This window comes from Python bivittatus, unplaced genomic scaffold, assembly GCF_059951505.1.
Source record: "Python bivittatus isolate LINGU-HERP-01145 unplaced genomic scaffold, Pbiv_v1 ctg000690_np1212, whole genome shotgun sequence".
Taxonomy (NCBI): Eukaryota; Metazoa; Chordata; class Lepidosauria; order Squamata; family Pythonidae; genus Python; species Python bivittatus.
The window spans coordinates 3,275,890-3,297,418 of NW_028277096.1; the positions used below are offsets into that span (position 1 = coordinate 3,275,890).

The 21,529-nt window shown below is 39.9% G+C and overlaps 1 protein-coding gene across 2 annotated transcripts in view; it reads right to left on the minus strand.

Moving 5' to 3' along the window:
• Positions 1-1,403: 1,403 nt before the first annotated feature.
• EPHX2 (epoxide hydrolase 2) overlaps positions 1,404-21,529 on the minus strand; it is a 62,850-nt gene continuing 42,724 nt past the window's right edge. The window contains exons 12-19 of one of the 2 annotated variants that reach the window (XM_088152569.1): positions 20,664-20,775; positions 13,371-13,445; positions 12,492-12,540; positions 10,866-10,968; positions 9,967-10,036; positions 7,115-7,195; positions 6,456-6,514; positions 1,404-2,622 (exon numbers count right to left, since the gene is read on the minus strand). In XM_088152569.1, the coding sequence (XP_088008695.1) occupies positions 2,538-2,622; positions 6,456-6,514; positions 7,115-7,195; positions 9,967-10,036; positions 10,866-10,968; positions 12,492-12,540; positions 13,371-13,445; positions 20,664-20,775 (634 nt within the window). In that variant the 3' untranslated portion in view covers positions 1,404-2,537. Of the gene's footprint in view, positions 2,623-6,455; positions 6,515-7,114; positions 7,196-9,966; positions 10,037-10,865; positions 10,969-12,491; positions 12,541-13,370; positions 13,446-20,663; positions 20,776-21,529 lie in introns of those variants that run through there. The other variant, XR_015798231.1, reaches the window with a different exon arrangement.

The window sequence follows — 21,529 nt, forward strand, 5'->3', positions numbered from 1 at the left end:
TTTTTAAAAACAGATTTATCAAGCTTGTTGGTGGCTTAACACACATTGTTTTTCATGATAGTTGTTGAAAAACTGTTTATTTCATTGTCCAATTTTATCAGCATTAGTGAGTAGAGGCTGAAGGGTCCACAAAAAAGGGACTGGATATATTAGGCACTGGGCCTGATGATCTGTTGTTCACTAAATGTATCTAACCACCACCTGAAGACAAGCATTACAAGGATATCAAAGGATGATAGTCACAACAAACACCTGGCAGTGTTCACCAGCAGTGATCTAAAGAATCTGACTTTAAGGTCTCATTGCTTGATGCCTTGAAAACAAATGTTTGAGGTGACCAGTGCAAAGAAAATTCCACTTACAATGTTCTGAAGAACTTTGTGCATGCATCTTGACACTTATAGTAACCACAAGCGAACATGTGTGTGTACATGTCCTTCAGTTGACAAAAGAGATTCTGAGATGTGGCTAAAGTTAAATTGGGTGACAATGCTGAACACACACTGCAGTTTGAAAGATGTCTAATGTTTTTGTTTTGTCCATCATCGGCATTTATTTCTCCCAGTAGCCTTCAGCTTGATGGACAAGACACCAAACATGGCATGTGAAAAGACTGTCCACCATACACAATACCTCCAGATTACTGTGCAAAATTATGGAATGGGCCTTTAACCTGGGTACCCCTCACCTGTTTGAACTGGCAGCTGGGTAAATTCAAATTAGGGCCAGAACATAGAACTGCCAACATATGAACTCCAGTTTGAGTTTTGAGTTTTGTATTATTTACTGTGTGCATGCCTGATAGATTGTACCCTCAATCTTTTGACGCTGTATTAGTTGTGATCCTTTGCTGAAATGAAATATAACTTAGTGTCAACTCTGCCACCTTCTGGCCCCACTGTTCATTTTATGATTTAAGTATCTTGCATAATAAATACTCCAGCAGAAAGACAACAGATTGCTAGAGGCCTCGGAAAAGAACTTTGATGGCAAAAGGAATACTTAATTCAGAAGCTTTGCTTTTGGTCCCATATAGTCTGACAGACAGAAGTTAAGTCAAAGGCAAAGCATCATCATAATGACTTAGCACCACAGGATGTAAGAAAGCAGACACTGAAAGAACCCAGGATGTTCAAATACTATGCTCTAAAGCAGTGTTTCTCAACCTGGGCAACTTGAAGACATGTGGACTTCAACTCCCAGTATTCCTCAGCCAGCATGGCTGACTGGGGAATTCTGAGAGTTGAAATCCACACACATCTTCAAGCTGCCCAGGCTGAGAAACACTGCTCTAAAGTCACCAGTAAATCTCTGAAACTGCCTCCAGGAATGAATGGGAAAGCTTTTCCTGTGTCATAGATCCATTTCTCTCTGCAGCAAAGCTTTATTCAAGAGCACAAGAATACTGTTTGCAAAACTTTATTCTACTTATTCAGGTTCAGGTTCAATTCCCAAAAGCGGGGACAGAATGTGCAGAAATACAAACGAATCTGCAATTCTTTGAAGGAGCTGTGTCTTTTCTCCATGTGATCCCAGGAAAAAATACAGGTGCTTGACCGAGTAGTAGATATTTGGCATGATCAAACTTCTTCAGCCAAAACTTGTTTAAAAAAAAAAAAAAAAAGGAAATCCCAGAGGTTCCAGTGATAGAAAACTGGCCATGTTTGAACAAACTTTTTTTTGTCCTTAGTCTCTCACAGAACCCGATCAATTTCTTGTGGAACCCTAAGGTTTCACGGAACACAATCTGAAAAACTCTGATTGATAGTATCTTTCCAGAAAGGAACCCTAACTGCCACAAAGCATATACATGTGTCCCGCCCAGGGGTGAAAGTTCATAATCATGAAGCTAAACTGAATACTACAATTAGAAATCTAAGCCCAGTTCAGACAGCAAACCAGAATTTGGAAACATAGGACTCTCCAGAGGTTTCTTCGGTCCCATCCGCCAGTCAAAAAGGTCTATGATGATAGAATTGTAGATATCAACATCTGGAGAGCGACCCCATTCCCCATCCGAGCATTAATCAAACGTGCTTGCCCTGCCTTGTGCCTGCTTCAAAAGACACATCCCGAGTTTGTTAAATCAGTTTCAGAGTCATCTGAATTGGGAAGCTGTGATTCAAGCTTCCCACAAACTAGGGCTCAAACTTGGTTCCAAAAAGTCAGGGAAACTATAACTGGTCCAAATGATGTGTGAGCCACTGAGAATTTTCTTATAATTTCTCCCTTTCTCTCTCTCTCTCTTTTTGACACTGATAAGGTTCCAGCAGTCAAAAGAATAGAGATCAAAGGATAACAAAACCTCTCATGGTTATATGATTTTAGCATTCTGTTTAGGTTATTTTTTAAAGTCCATTTTATGTTGATCATAACTAATCCCTTCTAATGCATACAATTTTTTAAGCATCAATCAGAAAATATATTTCAATTCCAAAAGCACTGCGAGAGCTCCATAATCAATTATCTTATGAATTCCTTTCTCCTTCCTAAAATGAAAGGTAATAGTTTAGCCAGTATGGGAGCTGAAGTCCTGTTCAAAGCTTGGCAGTTGTTTGCAGTGAAGCATTTTTGTGAACACCTTCCAGCCATTCGATCAGGATTTTGTTCAAAGTTGCAGGCCTGCAGAGAAAATACAGGTTGGCAAGGCAAGTATTTTGCAATGTGAGCACTTGTGCACGCAGACACTCATACAGAGGGAAATCTGAATTTAGTGCCCAAAGAACCCAAATGAATGCCAAGTCACATTTTGCAAATTCATCGCAAGCTTATTGGGCTATTTTCTCATGCACCCAGAGAAGTAAACAGGATATACAAGAACAAGAACTCTGATCCACTGTGGTGACTGAAAACTGAATTATAAACCAACTTTCTGCTTGTATCCTTCCAGATGAGTTGACATCAACTCTCAGATGACCCAGTCAGCCACTGCTTTATAAACCATTATCAAAATGAAGGACATGTTTTGCTCAAAATTGCAAGAAAATGCCATCTCTACTCCCCTTTCTGAATGTGCTACCAGTATTTAGATTGAATTTGGATTTGCATTACATTTACACCCTGCCTTTCCTCTGGAAACTCAAAATGGTATAAAAAGTAAGCCTTTTCTTATGTGATCCTCAGAACAAAAACCCTGAATGTTAGATGCAGAGAAGAGACAGGAATGGAAAATATCTGGCCACACCAAGTCTGGAACATTATTATTTAGGCTTTTGCATTATCTCTGTATTAACATATTCAACATATTATCTCTGCATTAACATAAATATGCTAGCTTTTGAGCTCCAATATAAGAAACTGCCCTGGATGTAATCCAACTTTCAGTCATCTGGCTGGCCACAGCTCTCAAAAATCTGCCTGATTGTCCATTTCTACACAGAATCTATATATGCCCAGCTCTCTAGGCCCAAACAGAAATGGTCCTTCACTGCTTCTCCCTGGATTTCCTCTGAATTCTAAAGTTAAATGATTTAATTCTTTTCAGGGTGAGGCATGGGATTTGCTACCCTGCCTAGCACTTCTGACCCTATGATGATTTGGCCTGCACCCTACCATCCAGCAAGCTATAACTAAAAGAAAGTCTTGCAGGAAGACTTACTATACCAGCCAAGGAAATCTCTTCACAGAAATAAAGCAAGCCATGTGATAGGTGCTGATCCCTATTAAACTCTTTCAGTTAGGACAAGTGATTGGAAGAAGTACTTCTCAGAGATTTACCAGCCATATATTCTAAGCTAGATCTATACATATACAGGCAGTCCTCGCTTAACGACCACAACAGGGACTGGAAAATTCATTAAATGGGGTGGTCATTAAGCAAGACATCATGTGACCTCACCTGATTTTACGTCTTTTTTGCAGTGGCCATTAAATGAATCACCACGGTTAAGTGAATCATGTGGTCATTAAGTGAATCATGCAATTCCCCATTGATTTTGCTTGCAGGAAGCTGGCTGGGAAGGTTGCAAATGGTGACCATGTGACTGTGGGATGCTGCAACCATCATAAGTGTAAGCTGGTTGCCAAGGGAGGGGGGGGCGCTGCAATGACCGTAAGTGCAAAGACCAGTCATAAGTAACTTTTTAGTGCCGTCATAACTTTGAACGGTCGCTAAACGAATGGTCATTATGCGAGGACTACCTGTACAAGGCTTGGTAGTATTGAAGCCTGCCTAGATTCTTTTGTAGAAAGTCCTTAGCCAAATATAGGCACTACAGAGAAAGTGTCAAGATAAAAAGAAGCTAAAAAGAACTACAAGAACAATCAAATGTCCATTCTGTCAACTCTGTGTGATTCTAGTCAAATCAATCTTTTTTTTTTTAAAGGCACCCATCTCTAAATGTGCAGTATTTTGGTATTTCTGCCTAGGTGGCAATAAAGGTGCATGCCCTTTACCATTCAGTTTGTCCCTACTGCTGCCTCACCCACTCACTCCATAAATTTGGAAGCATATTTTTCCATTCCATTTAACTGGCAAGACTTTAAGGCATGTTGTAAAATGTGGAGTGTGGGAGAAAGACACTTTTGATTCTTACGAGGAACTAAAATAATTCATCTTCCCACTGCAATTTATTCATTCTCTATTTGAATTTATCATCTTTTGTGCAGGAACGCTGCTGAAATGTAATTATGTAATTTTAGCCAGTATCTCATCTAATGGCCTTTTTCATGGCACTTTTTTCTTTTTTAAAAAAAACAACTGCCATGACATTAAGATGATGGCAGTTTATAAAAAGCACGTGAACAATAGAGCAGGAAAGGGGTAGAGATGACAAGACAAAAGATTTTATGGCATAAATAAAGCATCACTTTGCACACAGGGGCACAGAATGGCTCAACACATAGAAGACTTTGGTAAGGTTTGGGTGATCTGTAACTCTGCTTACATGCTTGGTTACTTGCACACACATACACACACATCTCTGTTCAAAACCTTGGAAATCTTAGTCTTAGATTAGATGAACCAAGAATTTGATGTGTTCAGCAACACTAAACAGTTCTAAGCTCTGAAAAGAGGAACCTTTATCACTTTTTGGTGGCCATCTCTGCAAATTCGGTCATCTTCACCAACCATTCTTCCACTGTGGGTATTTCAGTGTCATTCCATCTTTGTGCACATAATAATCTCACTGCAGTTACCATGTACAAAAACAATTGTCCGTAGGTCTTTTCTAGTTGTCTGCCCATTAGTCCCAACAAGAAAAGTTCTGGTTTCAGTTGAATGTTAATCTTTAAAAAAAATTGTACCACTGTATTTGAATCCAATTTTTTCTAGCCTTTTTACAAGTCCACCAAGCATGATGAAATGACCTTCATGTTTTCCACATTTCCAACACAGATTTGAAGTACCTTCATACATTCTAGAAAGTTTTTCTGGTGTCATATACCAATGGTACATCATTTTGTAAAAATTATCTTTTAAATTATAGCAATAATGTGAATTTCAGCCACATATTTTCCCATTGATCCATCTGTATATTATAACCAAAGTTCTTAGCCCATTTCATCATACACTCTTTCACTTGTTCTTCTTCTGTTTAAAATTTCAGTAAAAGCTTATACATTTTAGCAATTACATGTTTATCATTTCCACATCATTCAGTTTCAAATTCTGTCTTGTGTTGTTCAATTCCAAATGTTCTTTTGTCTACTTGAAATCTTTCTCTTAATTGTACATAAGAAAACCATTGGAATTCTTTTCCCATTCCTAATAACCTCTGCTGCCTTAAACTGGATCCCTGAACCAGTAACATTTGCATCCCGATCCCTTTTAAGCTGATATTTTATGGATTTGCTTATAGATAAGGGATGGGATGTGGGAGGATATCTGTCTCTAACCTTAGAGGGGGTCAAGAATTATACTTCTTGTGATGAAGGTTGGAAGTCAGTTCTTTATATATTTTTCTTTTTCTTGTTTCTTTTTTTTTTCCTGCACTTTTTATTCTTTCTTTCCATTCTCTTCTCTTGGTCTAAGTTTAGTTTGTATTAGTTTTTACTATTGTAATTAAAGTTCTTAATAAAAAACAGTTAAATAAATATATGTTTTAAAATGTATTCACACAGGCATTTCTAAATCAAGTCTCTCTCAAAATGCACATTTATAAAAACATTAGGGCATGTTTTTTGAGCTGAAGATTGAATCAGAATATTCAGGAACCCAAAATGCCAGTGAATAACTTAAGTTATCATCATTGTATAATTTTGGAGATGCAGATCAATTTGATTCATACTGGAACACACCCCACACCTCCCAGAAATTAAATTTCTCAAGAATACCTACTCTGAGTTTGGAGGGAACTTGATGCAGACTATTTAACAATGAATATCAGCAGCCTTTTTTCCCCTTCACAGAACAATCAGCTGATGTGCTTTTTACAGGTATGCATTTTAGAATAAATTATTTACACCATGTAAAACAATCTGTCTCCTTCAACTTAGCTCTTAACACTACTTACCTCTCCATTTGTGTGTAGTGGCCACATTCTTCAATGTGACCACGAGTCAGATGTGGAATCTAGAAGGAGAAAAAGGTAGAAGTCATGGCCAACTGAAACCATTTTGCTGCTTCGTGAAACAGGACAGGTCTCTCAGCTTTGGCAAGAAATTTTAGTCAAGAGTTGTGCCCCAGCATCTGCAATGAGATGACAAGCAACCCTGGGGCCCTTTTGTGTGCAGTGCTAATTCAGTGGTATTCTTGAGCTTTTCCCTTTCTCAAGAAACATAAGCCTATGTTTCACCACTAAGGAGTTTGCTATTCCATTGGATGATTCTTAAACACAATAACAAAATTAAAATACAGCAAAATGAAAAGTTGGGGTGACTTTTGTGAGAAGAGAAACCAGGAGATAAAGGGCACTTCCACATCACCATGGCTTCCACACCCCAATTTTTCAAAAGCAGTGAATGATCTTCAAATCTGCCAACCTCAAAACAGAGTTAAAGGAGGAAAGGTAATTAGTTGCCCTTGAATGGCTGCAGCACCTCCAGTAATCTTCACCTCCATTGATTTCCAGTGAAATAAAATAATCCAGTGTGGAGAGACATGGTCCTGCCCACTGACCTATTATATTTGCTTATTTATGGAAAGGATCAGGCCAGCACATATGTTACTCACCCAGTCCTCCATGTGCTTGCTCAAGCCTGGACTGAGAACCCTGTCCTTCCCAGCAGTGACCATCAGGGCAGGGACTGTGATCTGTGGATTTACAGATGCAAGGAGAGTTGAAGCCATTTGCAGTGGTGATCAGCTGACACATGAACACATCTGCTGTATGTTAACAGCTATATATTAACAGAGATAAGAAAAGGGGCAGAGCAGGGGAAGCTGAGGTATAGTGCAGCTGTTAAATCTGAAGGAAGAAATCATTGCTCTTGGGAGACCAAAGTCACATAAAGTTGCTCATAAAGATCTAAAAAAGAAGATTTATGGTTGTAGAGAAAACTCCTGAAAAGTAGATGTTTGCTGCCGTAGTGTCAGCACTTCAAGGTAGACTAGACCAGGAAACTAAACTGCAGGCCAATACTACTTTTATTGTAAAGATATAGTAACAGAATCTTGCAAGCCTGAATATACTTCTCCCCTCCCTCCCTTTATCTTCATGAGAATAAGGGAGGGTCCTGTCTGAGACGTTTTCTCAGGTTACATTTCTGCCCCAGACTCAACCTTCTTTTATCTGATCCTTGTCTTGGTATTGGCTCTTCCTCCTGTCCCTCAAGGCCTTTCCCTCTACAATAGAATAAGAATCCTGTGGCACTTTAAAACACCAAAAAATGTATTGAAGAATAAACTTCAGTGGACTTACATCCCATTTTATCAGATACATGATGTAGCAGGGCCACAGACATTTTTAAAAAATTGGGGCCAGAAAATCCTGAAAAATTAGATAATAGTAGTAGGCTGAAAACTCTTTGAAAATTTCTGAAGAAATGGTCTGGAAATCGCATGAGTACTGCACCTCTCAGCTATTTTTTTTTAAGCACCTGCATCTCTTTTCCAGCTGAGATGTGTCTGAAAAAGTACCAACTGCTTCAATAAGTCAGTAATCCAAAGGTCAGCAAAATTATGGGTGACAACAGCCTAGTGCTATGTCTGAAAACGTGCCTACCCTTTAAATAAATGCCAAAAGTAAGATGGGGTACTAGAGATCATTCTGTACGGTTAGGTAGCCCCCTCCCTAATTTCTCTTCAAGGAAATGAATGTTTTATGACTCGCCAACCTCAATGTAGCACCATTTTGTTAATAGGCAAGCCATGGCAATCATTCCCCAACCGTGCTGTCAGCATTTTGACTGCATCCACTAATTCAAAATGATTTCCTATCCCTGCAGGAATCCAACACTATGACTCTTACATGAATGAAGAATGTTTTTGCCAGAAGGCACAGGCACAAAGCGAGTTCAACTCATTTCCGTGACAGCTAATTGTCATTCCAAACAATAGCTCAATCTTGTACCTTGACAAAGAGGGGTGCTGATGAGATGATCAAGCCTTTGCCAGGTAGTGAACCCACACTGCTTTTATAACTTAATACAGAATCCACACATTCTTGGCTATTAAGCTGTGTAATTGGTAGAGACAGATTTTATTTGATTTTATTATTTTATTTTTCCTCTCCATTTTATGCTTTTGTATTTGCTTTTTTAACTAAGGCTGGATTCAAAGGGAAAATATGATTTGGAGCACACGTAGGCTCCAAATAATAGCACCTTGTTAAACTGAACGTGGGATTTTCCAGGAAAAGACTCCGGCTCTTACTCACCTTTTCCTCTTTGAATCTGGATTGCTGCACAGCCCAGAGTGAACATTGTTAAAATACACTTCAACTTTGAAGTGTTTTATGGGAAGTATATAAATGTTTTTAATCATTAATCACCAGAAAAATGCTGATAATATAGACAACACAACTCAGGACGGGATGAGGAACAGGATAGTTGGAATCTGAATCTTTCAACTTCATGTGGAGCTTGGTGGGTGACTTCCACCAAGCTTGACACCCAAAGGTTTTGGGAGAACAAAATGAACATATAAAGAACTCACCAAAGTCATTTTAGGATTCTCAGAGGAAAGTTCTCAGAGGAAAGACAAGCAGGCAAAAATGAATAACAGGGTTTCTCTTTGAAGGCAAGGGGAGTAAATTGAAAGTTATTAAATGTTGGTACATGAAATTATAAGTCTGAGGGTTATTCTATACCACAGTGGAGAGGAATCCATTGCCTAGAGCAGTGTTGTCCAAACCTGGCCACTTTAAGATGAGTGGACTTCAACTCCCAGAATTCCCCAGCCAGCCATGCTGGCTAGGGAATTCTGGGAGTTGAAGTCCACTCATCTTAAAATGGCCAAGTTTGGACAACACTGCCCTAGAGTATGCACTGGAGGAAAAAAAACTCCAAAAAACTTAATTGGAATGAATAGATTTTTCCCCCAATATAAATCACAGGAATATGTATTAATGTCTACATGTTTGTGTGAATAGGTGGGGCAGTATTTGTATGTGAACAAAAAAGACCAGTGTGAGATGGCCAGATCCAATTTTTTGTTTCAGCTTTGCTCATTTCTATCAGCAGCCTTTCACTTCTGATCTTTGAGGGAATGTCAATGTACCCCTTGAACTGAGCTAGATTTTTAGATATGTCTTTATAGTTTTCTTGGCAATAATATGGAACTGATTTGTAATTACCACCTTCTGATTTTTGTTTCTCCTTCCTAGCCTATAGTATTGTCCTGAGATTTCCTGGTGTTCCCTCATCCCTGTATTAACCACATCTGACTCTACTCGAGATCAGCTAATATTGGCCATGATTAACTCTTTCAGGGGAGAGGGGATGGGATCAATATCAGAGTTAGAAGCTTTTGTGGGAAGTTACTGAGCTTCGTCCCATGCAAAAAAAAAGAAGAAGAACAACAACAATTATGCGAGCTTCCTTCCTGAAGGGCCAGGGCTGTTTGATGTTCCCTTCAACCCTCACCTTTCTGCCGTGGGAAGAAGCATTCCAAGACCAGTTTCTTTCCATGTTTCGGTACCAGTTCAGTGGGCCCCTGAAAGAGGCAGAAAAAGAAGAAAGCAGGACTTAGTGTACCCTTTTCTGGGCCACGTCCAAACTCCAAGCGTCTACACCGAATACTGAGCCCTCCCAATACAAACACATAGAGTTAAGGAACTTTTCCATCACCTCATAGTCAGTAACACTGGAGGGACACCTTTGTGATTTTTTTCTGGGCTGACACTTGGAGCAAAGAAAACTCTTCTGGCAGTTGCTGCCTGCCATTTCCTAGCTCTCCTCTCACCACTCATCCCCCAACAGAACATGAAATCCTGCACTGCATTATAAACACCTGGTTGGGTCGGCTTCCTGCTTCAAGGAAGTGATAGCCAGAGAAGAGGGGAAAGGAGGTCATGACCAACAATAAAGAGGAAGGAGATCAAAAGATACATTTAAACAAGGTGGTACTGGCCCACAGTCAGTTTTAGTTATCCTTTGAGTGGATAAAAACCAGCTGTCATTGAGTTTGAAAGACATTGGCTGAAATAATTTTATGAAAGCTTTTGCATTCCTGTTCTTTTTATCTCCCCCACTTCTCTCTCTTCTCCACAGCTCAACAGTTGCCAGCCAGAGACCCCCTCAGTGGAGAATGATGGTCTACCAATCCCTATGGTTTGTCCTTAGCAACATCTAGTAGAACTCTGCCTCTGCAGGCAAGAGTATCTTCCATAAATTTGCCCACATATACTCTAAAGCTAGCTGCCACCACCATTCATTATCTCAAGCAGTGAAATTAGCAAATTATTGCTTCAGCATAAACAATATGGGTGTTGGGCATACTTGCCCCAGTAAAACAGAAATAAACACACCCAAACCTGAATTACCTGAATCCAGATTTTTGATACTGTTGTACATAGTACTGAAGGACTGACTCTGGAAGAAGAGAACTTGGAGGTGGATCTTCAGGAAGTCCCACCAGCAGCCCCCCTATAGCACAGAAAAGGTTGTAATGAAAAATACTGCAGCTGTTGCCTCAGTTGCAAATGGTGCGAGTCTACGCTAGAAAGCTCTTTCAGAATAAATCCCTTCGCTTGTTTAACCTTCATGTTTAGTATCAATGGAGGCACGGAGCCTTACATGCAGAGGTATAGAGCGCAGCTGGCTGACGCGCTTGGCTCCTCAGAACAGATGAAAGGCTTGCATGCAGTAGGTGGAGGCCAAAACGCAAGTGCCCTCCAATAGCACTGGAACAGACTGTCCTGCTACCTACGTCAATGCATGAAGCACTCCACTTCAGAGAAAAAACCTGAGACATTAGGCTTTTCTGAGGCAGTATCTGCAAAGTAATACTACTTAAATGGGAGTGCACAACCTGCGTTCCACCAAAGGTTTGGCTGCAGCACCTAGAACCCGTCCGGAAATCACTGGCAACTGCAATTTTCAGTGTGGTAAGAGAATAAATTTTTAAATAAAAGGTAAGTACGCTCTCAGGTCAAATTCTTGGTGAGACATGGACACGTCCACAGGGTTTTCTTGGCAGAAACATGGATGTGGTATGCCATTATTATCTCCTTGGATGTTTTTTTGACTTCCCAGTCTAGCCTAAAGTTCTGGATTTCTAGAGGTCTTCCAGCCAAGTACTGACCAGGGCCAACCCTGCTTCATGGCTGTGGTTGTTTTTACTTCTGCTACGGTTACAAACACACCTGACTGCTACGATAAATTATTAAATGCATGGGAAGTATCCAATTTTAATTTAATGTGTATCAAATTTTACTGTTACTCTGGGTCCATACCTTTTGGGGCATATAACCCCCAGCATACCATGCCAAAGCAAATTACTGCCTTGGATCCCCACAACATTTGCACTCTCCTAGTTTTAATGGTTCTCTGTCATTCTCATTCTATCTAGATGAGGCTGTTTTGGGTCATCTTCTGTTGACCTCAATAATGTTGCAAAAGTTAAAGAAATTAAGTCAGTGCTGTTAACAGGTCATCTATGGAATACTTGGTTACTTGACCAGCTACCATTTCTCAAGCAAGCTAAAGATATTCTGCTGACTGACCTTTTAGAATTAAGGTATGATTTTCACTGCATGATATGGCCCCTCCCAGAAGTTGTCAATGAGCTCCGGGGTAAAAGGAACATGCAAGAGAAAACTGTAACTAGCATTAGGTTTACTTATAAAATATGCTGTATTTTGGAAATTGCTGGGTAGTGTTTGGGCTGCATTTGAACTGCGATAACAGCTGTAATGAAAGAGGAAGATACAGATTCTGGAAAACAGAATTTCAGGAATAGAAAGATATAACACTCTTCACACAACACCCTTTCCAAACTCTCCTGGTTTTAATGGTTCTCTATCATTCTCATTCTATCTAGATGAGACCGTTCTGGGTCCTAGTTGTCTAATTCCTCCCTTGCTTGTATGTAGTCAGAAAATGGAGATTTGCTCTGAATTTTTTTGAACTGAAATTCCTGGCAATTCATGGGGGTTGTAATTTCTTACCTCGCTTCCTAACTCCAGTTATATCAAGATATGTTTCCTCCATTTTATCCTGTAAGGAAAGCATTTTGAATGAAATGTGCCAAGTGAGAACCCTTAGAGGAGAGCAGGGAAGGATCTGAGAGATGAGCCACAAAGACACATTGAGCCAGGCTGATCATTTTTTTCTTCAATGGTTAAACCGATTTTAATTCAGGAAGTCTTTTATTTTGTATTTGGTATAAAATTGTGCCAGTTAAATCAAATAATAAAATCCATGCAGTGTTAGCCCTATATCCTGTCAAATTCTCCTGAGCTCACTACTCCTCTCCGTTGGAGATGGAGACATGATGCCATCACACATACGCTAAGCCGTGTTTCTCAACCATGGCCATTTTAAGATGTGTGGACTTCAACTTCCAGAATTCCCCACCCAGCATGGGATTCTGGGAGTTGAAGTCCACGCATCTTAAAATGGTCAAGGTTGAGAAACACTGTGCTAAGCCTAGGAATCTGTTGTCACATCCCCAACTGAGCAAATTCTGGTTCTCTTTAAAAATCTACTCTTGGTTTACCCTTTTATTTTAGGAGATTAATTTAAGGGGTAAAGCTTTTTGGCTGTTGGGGTTTTTTTTGGTTTGAAGATGGAGAAGCAAATACCTCCAATGTTCCCTTACAGAGAACCAGAAATCCATCAGGCATTCCAAGTTCCTCTTCCTTATCCCTATTCTGGACAACTGAAAAATGTATTTCTGGCCATGCTTGCATGGATCTAGACTAGAGGGCATAACGTGTCCAAAAATGTCAATTCCAATGTACTTCTTTACAGACTTTTAGCATCCACTACCATCTGAGATCCCTTCCTTTCCCTTTTGGACAAAACCATCCATGCAGAGGACTGACCTCCTTCCTGATAGATCGGATCATAATCTTCAGAGTTCGGTTTATATCTTTCTCCATTTCAGCCTCTGCAACTCCCTGAAGGAGAAAGATTAAAAAAAAAAAAGTTATTCAAATTGCTCTTTGAAGGGCATGCGAGGAGTCAAAGCGTTCTTTTTTTCTCTGCCATCCAGCATCCACTATCTGAGAAGATCCCATTTTAGAAGATCTTATGAATTTATTATTCAGCCCCTGGGCCATTCCCACCAACTCCACCCCAACCCTGAAAGCCTGTATCATTAACTCAAATACCATCAGTGGAATCTTCAAGAAAAACGCTACTCTTCAGCTAGGCCCTTTTTCAGGATGTACTATTCTATTCCTCTTACAACTCCCCAATGATTTCATTTTTCCCTCACAGCAAACTCTCAGGGGTCTCAGCCTGTGAGTGTGCTCAGTTGTCACTAAAGTGTTTTGAGAAGATTTTGCCTCAAGAGTTTCTTATTCAAAATACTCCTTTATGAGTGTTTCCACAAACCTTACGTCTGCTGGAACTTGTTCTGCAGAGTTGGCCATGTAAGGGCCTACATTCAGTGGACTGTGACTGCTGTTAGTTACAATCTATGTGGTATGAAGGGATCTAAAATTTGGCAGTATATAAACACTGGGTAATAAAGAAATAAACCTATAAAACAATTAGGCAAAAAAAGGAGAAGGCATCTATTAAAACCTCAGGAAGAAGAGAAAAGCATACCAGAACCTAAGATAAAGGCACAGCAGGAAAAAAAAAATGGGGAGGGGGCAGGGGAATCAGTATCACATCAAAATACATGTAAGGAGGAGCATACCAGGACTCCCAATTTAGGGAATAGCTCTGATAACAGGATATATCGATATCTCTTTGATAATTATCACCAGGGGAAACAAGTTTGTTTTGGAGGATGTCTTTCAAAACATCCTGTTGTTCCCCAACTTGATGTCCTGCAAAAGATGGATCAAAGAGGCTGAAATCCAACATACCAGATTGGGACAGGCTGATTTAGGGCTTCTGCAATACCAAGAACTCTGAATGGTGCTCAGAAGAAGCTGTTCAAGCCCTGCGTTCACACTAAACTGGTTCCACCCCAACTTCCCCATTTATTTTATCTGTATCTCCAATACCTCCCCCTTTTGCTTGTCCCCAAAGCCCTAGTAGTTAAACTTGGAATCAAGTTTCAAAGCAAATCAAGTCACATGCACTCATAAATTATACGTTGGCTAGGATGATGAATGAAGGACTTTGAATCTCGGAATACTCTTTTTTTCCTGCATTTTCCCCTCTCCAATAGGCTCTAAGCCTATCTGTGCCAATTCCTCTCCTGCTCCTTGCCCCAGTTGAAGTGCAGGGCTGTTTGTACAGCACAGCATTTTATAGGCCCTTCTCAGCTCGCTTCGCCTTTGTACAGCTGCCAGCTGAGAAAAAAAGGGTACTACTCTTTTGGCAACTGAACACCTCTGTTGATTTCATTTTGCCTAATGTAATAAAGGAGAAAAGGAAATGAAGAAGAAAAATGTGCATTTCTGAGATACAAATATCTCCATAAAGCAATCTGAAGTTATACTTTCTTAGCCCCCTGACAATCTCATTAATCATACAAAAGGCTTCATTTTTCTATTTCTTCTTCTCAATAGAACATAGCCTTTGCGAGTGATTTAGAGGTTTGCCCAAATTTTCATGCCGCTTCTAAAAATATATAATTTGGACCTGGAAAAGAAGAATGCATGGGCTCATGTCACACTTATGAACAAGTGTTTCTCCCTATCCAAGAGAGGCAAGCCTTTTACAGTTATTTTACTTTTTTGAATATTTAAAGCTCTCAGGATTAGGTGATGTCTACAATCCTATCAGATGGAATTCATGACTACAGCAGTAATGTTACTGCAATTAGTCTAGAGCAGTGTTTCTCAACCTTGGCAATTTTAAGATATGTGGACTTCAGCTCCCAGAATTCCCCAGCCAGCTCCCAGAATTCTGGGAGCTGAAGTCCATGTATCTTAAAGTTGCCAAGGTTGAGAAACACTGCTCTAGAGATAGGAGGGAAAAGCCTTTTAAAAAACAGAACTCTATCCCTAGCTCCCAATTCCAAATGTATCATAAACGGGGACTTTGATCTCCCCTATCCTCAAAATCTGGCTGCATTTTTCAAAGGCAGAACCTAGAATTGCCTATTCTAAAGCAAGAATGCCAGAGCAGAAGATACCAACCTATTTACTTACTGGGTTTTGCCATTTGCTTTGAGCTTCCCCACCCCCATTCCCCCATTCCTGTATCATTGGGTAGCTTTGGACCACCCACTCTTTTTTAGCCCAAAATAACATGGCTATTCAGAGAGACTCACCAATGTACATGGCCTTGAACTTTCTGAGAATGATAGGATATTAACAACATGGACAACATCATCACAAACCACCCTAAGGGTTAGGGTAAGTTAGGGTAGGTTAAGGCAGCATAATTGGAAGGATCATCTGTCTCAGTTAAATACAACTAGATTCTACTTGGTCCTCTGGATTCCATCTTGACCAGAGGTGTCTGCAAGGGGGGGGGGAGGAGGAGGAGATGATGGAGATGGAGATGGCAGCCACAATGGGGCAATCAAAGCTCCGCCTGGTTTTTGTTGTAACACACATAAAAACCAGGCAGAGCTTAGATTGCCCTGTTAGGGCCACCATCTTGAATTTGTTTGACCATCCTCTGCAGATATTCCTGATCACAACATTAACAGCCCCAACTCTCAGACAATCTAGGCAAGATCTATATACTGTATACTATTCAAAGCTCTGGGTTCACTCCTGATCTTTGGAATAAATTACAAGTATGCTTTTCAGCTCTCTCTATACCTCAGCAGTTTACATTTACGTAAATGTAGATAAGCCTTTTGAAAAAGCCAGATTAAATGTGTTGCCATCAAATGTGTTATACAGCAGATTTCAAAAGATTCTCAACTCTCAAAGATGCTGTCCCTGTAATGGGACTGACTTTGAAACTGTGGGTCATATTTTATTGCACTGTGAGTTTTACAAGAGTTTTCAGCAGGATATTAACTGGCCTATTTGAAAATCAAGACCAGGAAGATGCATTTCTGAATTTGTTAAAATTTAACTCTCAGACAAAAATCCTAAAATTACAGTGGTGACAGCCCAATTTTTAACTACAGCTATAAAAGCAAGATATTTCTAAAAAATTAACAAGTTTGAATTTTTAAACGTTTTACTGTATATAATATTTATCATAAAACATTTAAAAACTCAATTTATTTTATTTGTTAAACAGTTATCTTATGCCAATTTTTAAAATGATATCTGAACTTTATTATTCGGGTTTTTTGGCCGTAAATAAAAATTATTATTATATACTGTCCAAGAGTGCCACTCAGAACAGACTTTGCCCACTGGCCACAATCCTCCACTTTATCCACAAGAACACCATAAATAATGAAACCCTGCTGGTGGTTCAGGGCATTCCCATCCTTTACCAAGTCACTTAAACTAAGAATTTTTTTTTTAATTATTACATGATTTGCTTTTAAACAATGGTTAGCATATTTTAAAAGAAACAAAGAAAGAAGCTAAACAAATTCTCCAACAAATAGACTCTGTCAGGAACAAATGTTGTAGCCCCTTGTCTCTTTGGGCTGAGTCGGCTCTAATTTCCAATTGCTGGAATGCAGCTATATCGTCATTCTCTGCTCTCTGGATAATGGAGCCTTCTCTTGCAAAGCTAAATTGGATTACTCTGTAGCCTAGTGGGGCTGTGATTCAGCACTCAGCCTCAGCACTATTTCTTCCTAATTCTGCAAGCTGAACTGCTGATGAGATGCGATTGTAGGATACATGTGATGCTCAGATTGTTCATCTCCAGGACTTAAGGCTTTCCCTTGGCTGTAGACAGCTCTATGAGCGAAGGAGCACACTCTGCATTCATGCTTACCATATTTTCTTTGGTAAGCCAGTATGGTGGAGGGACAGGAGAGTATAGAGTGTTAAGGTGGTGGACTGAGGCTGTGACTGGGGAGATCCGGGTTCAAATTGCCACTTGACCATGGAGCTTCCTGGGTGAATTGCGGTCCAACCTCCTTACAGTGTTGCTATTGCTGTGAGGATAAAGTGAGGGAAGACCCACAAAGCATGTGCACCCTAAAGGCACGACAGAAATTTAGTAATAAATAAAAACCAGAATTCACCAGAGGAGAAAATAGTGACATACATGAATTAGTAGTCTGACCTGGAAAAAGGAAGTTACTTGATTCTACAACCTACTCTCTACAATGGCCAAAAACCAGTTCACAATCCTCTCCTAACAAATATAGAAGCAGGCAAACACAGAGAGATTGTATTCACATGTAACATTAAGCTGTGATTTGCTGATCAAGCCAGAAATTGTTTTATGGGCAAGCAAGAATTAATATTTTCTGAGAAAGCACAATGTTCAGCCAATTCCTATTTTTTCCCTCCATTTTTTCTGCTAGACTCCAGAAGAAATAGGCAGACTTGAAAACCAAAGAGAAACCTAGAATAAAAAATCTAAAGCTAACGATAAGCCACAGTTTGTGGTTTGTTGCAAAATAAATGAATAAATCCCTTATTGAAATGTCAAGCCAAAAAGCAAATAAACCACATTAGGATTTAGGGTTATATGCTAGAGAGAAGGAAAAAAAATCAGGTGAAACTGGTTTCACCAACTGGTGAAACAGGTTGGGACTCTGTATGCATCCAACTTATCCTCTCATTGATTGCCTTTTTTAGGCAAGTCCATTTCTCCCTTTCTCTCTGAAACTTAAAAGTATTAAAAGCTATCATAAGCTTTTAAAGAAAAAGCTTATTATGCAAAAAAAAATATCCAAAATCCATAATAACAACTAACAGTTCCACCTGCAACCCACTTTGAAGTGATACACACTGCAAACGTCATGGTTAAAACTTCTGGGCTAATTTTGGGACTTTGCTTCGTCTCTATCCTGGTAGTTTGAAATCATACCTGGGTTTTTTGGTAAATTTTGGCCAAATTCAAAAGCTTGGAGAATTCACAAGTCTGTAAACCCTTTGTCTTGTTCTGATTGGTCCTAATAAAGATATTGCCAAACAATTAATTCAAACAGAAAGACACACTAGATCTCCAGTGGACGATAACCAAAAGAGTAAATCTGAAAGTACTCCCAGTACATTCAGGTAAGCATGAAGCAAGCAGCTGTGTATTCTCACCTACAATGATCAGTTTCTATAATAAAGTTATTTTCCTGCAGCAGCCAGAATTTCACAGCTATGGAATACAGCAGAGTCTCATTTAACCGACCTTCGCTTATCCGACATTCCGTCTTATCCAACGCCCCTAAAAAAAACACAACACGCATAAATCGGCGACGAGAACAGTGTGCCGCTTGTTTGCGAGTGTGAGTGTACTCTTTCTTGTTGCTCCTGACAGTGCAGCGCTGCAACCACAAAAATCGATTGCAACAGGCGCAGCAGATCAGGGTTTTGTTTTGTTTTTTTTAACCACACTCAATCGTTACTGTGTGTTATCCGACATTTTCGCTTATCCGACGTTCTGCCGGCCCATTTATGTCGGATAAGCGAGACTCTACTGTACATCCATATGCTGATATTATATTGATGCTGATGGGGGGGGCATGGCAGGAATAAGACAGCTATACAATGTAATGTTCACATGCACTGCACATTAAAAACACTGATGTGACATCTCTCACAGGTGCTAGAAAAAGTTTCCTTCACAACAGAAAACAGAGTTTCACCTCTATTGACCATAATTTTAAATTGCCTGGGGAATTGGGAGGTTGGAATCAGACTCATGGGCTACCAGCTGCCTATCCTTAGCTAACACTACCAGCACTCCCCAAAAACACTGAAATGGCTAAGAGTTGGGCAGCCCCCATAGAGATACTTTTCTACAGGTGTCAAATAATGTTGCACGCACACACACTAACACAAGGAGAGCAAAGAACGGACGATGGAGATCTGGGGCCAAGATCCATTTGCGTAAAAAAGGCCTAATAAAACAATCAAGAAAAGTTGAGCAGCAACTGGGCAATTTCAATAATTCATCTTTTAAATTAAAATTGCGAGCACTGAGGAAAATGACAAGGCAATGCACTTTAGTGGTCTAGTTTCTAATGTCCTCAGCACTTATACAAGGGAAAACATACCTGATTCATTCTGTACCCACACCCCACCCCAGGAAACCATCAGGATCTCATCTTCAAATAGGGGAAAAAACCCTCTGTTTTTCCAGGAATAGCCAAGACGGGCACAGCTCTTGGCCAGAACTGGCCACTTTGCACTGGAGAAGCAAAATTACAAGTCTGCAGAAATTACCATTAGGCAAAGAAATAAGTTTATGGCAGCTTTGCAAGTCTGGGCTTGGGTTCTCTCTGTTATGTTTTGCCAACACACTTTCACTGTCAAGAAAAAAGAAAAAGAAAAACCTCCAGCAGAGTGTACCCAGAAGTTCTAAATTATGCAAAATAAAATTGGTTAGCATTTTCACTAAGTAGAGTGCTGGGGGCAGGGAGTATTTCCATTCTCTCCCTCTTTTTCTATCTGGATTCAACTACAGCTATATCAGTAGAGTTACGACGTTTAATTTATTCCACTAATCTATCTTAAAAAATGGAGTTAGATATTACATGATTTACATATTAATAAATAAAACCAGTAAATATTAAAGCAGCACTACACCAGAATCCATAGCCTTCCCTATCCTGCAACTCCCGTAACTACATTGTGACCACACTAATAGGTTGGATTGCAAACTGTCTTAGGCCACATTGGTTATGACTATGCTGCCATTTGTTCACTAATAAATAAATACAGAGCTGACCTTGGCAATATAGAAGGGCCTTCTTTGGGGATATTTTTCTAACTTCCCATTTTAGCTTATAGCTTTGGAATCCTGGTAAACTTCCATCCAAATACTGTGCTAAGTGGGTCTAACCCAGATTAACTTTTTGAGATCAGCCAAGGTTGGCTAGGTGCTGCTACAGCAAGTTTATGTTAAAACTGGCTGACCGCTTTATAGGATATCTGACTAGGGAGATAGAAAGCCTGTAAATGAAGGGATTCCCTTATAGACTGTACTGTTCTTCCTCTGATCATGAGTTATGGTCAGAAGTCCCATTTCTTATATGTCAAGACCAATCTCAAACCCCCTTTTCATCATTCTTTAGAAAGGACCAAAGAAGATGGGAGGATCTTCCCAAATTTGGATTCCAGCACAGCCTCACCCTTCCAACTATATAGTACAAATTAGTACCTTACAGTACTCACTGGTTTTTGGAAGTACAACTGATAATCAAAAACAGGAATGGCTTCCAGCCTTTTCATAATATCCACTCCAGGTTTTGAAGGTGAATAGGGCGTATTTACTCCAGCCACTGCCCTAAAACAACATAGCAAGAAATTAGGGAGGAGGGGAGGAAAAGTGAGGTGAGGGCATTGATACAAAAATGCACACATCCAGAGAGGCAGCCTTCTATGCCTAATGCTACAACAAACAAGCAAACAATTAATAAAAAAAGTGTTTTGGGTATCCCAAATACAATTAAATGTACTAGATTAAACAGCAATGACAAAATCACTGAAGAATCATCACTTTATGTAGTGTACCCAAACAACTAATTGAGGTGGGGTGATGCTAAAAAATGTATTAATATAGTGCTTCCCAACTTGGTGGCCTTCAGTTGCGCAGAATTGGCATTCTGGGAATTACAGTGCCAGCACATCTGACAGCACCAGGTTGGGGAAGGCAGGGGTAGAGGTAGTTTAGCAGTGGATTAGGAGTTTATTAAATTTTCCATACAATCATGAACCTGTGGAGTCCTTGGGGGTCTCTGAGCTTGGTTGTTTTCTTGCAAATGTTTTGTTACCCGGCTAGGTAACATTTTCAGTGCTAGAATGGAATGGGGTTTGCCATTCCATTCAACCCCATTCCATTCTAGCACTGAAGATGTTACCTAGCTGGGTAACGAAATGTTTGCAAGAAAACAACCAAGCTCAGAGAACCCCAAGGACTCCACAGATTCCTGAGCTACCCATATTCTCTTCCATTGGAATTATGAAGCTGACAGTGAGTTCACAGCAAGACATTATATTAGCCTAACTTGTGGTGGGGAGTGGGATGGAGACAGATCGAC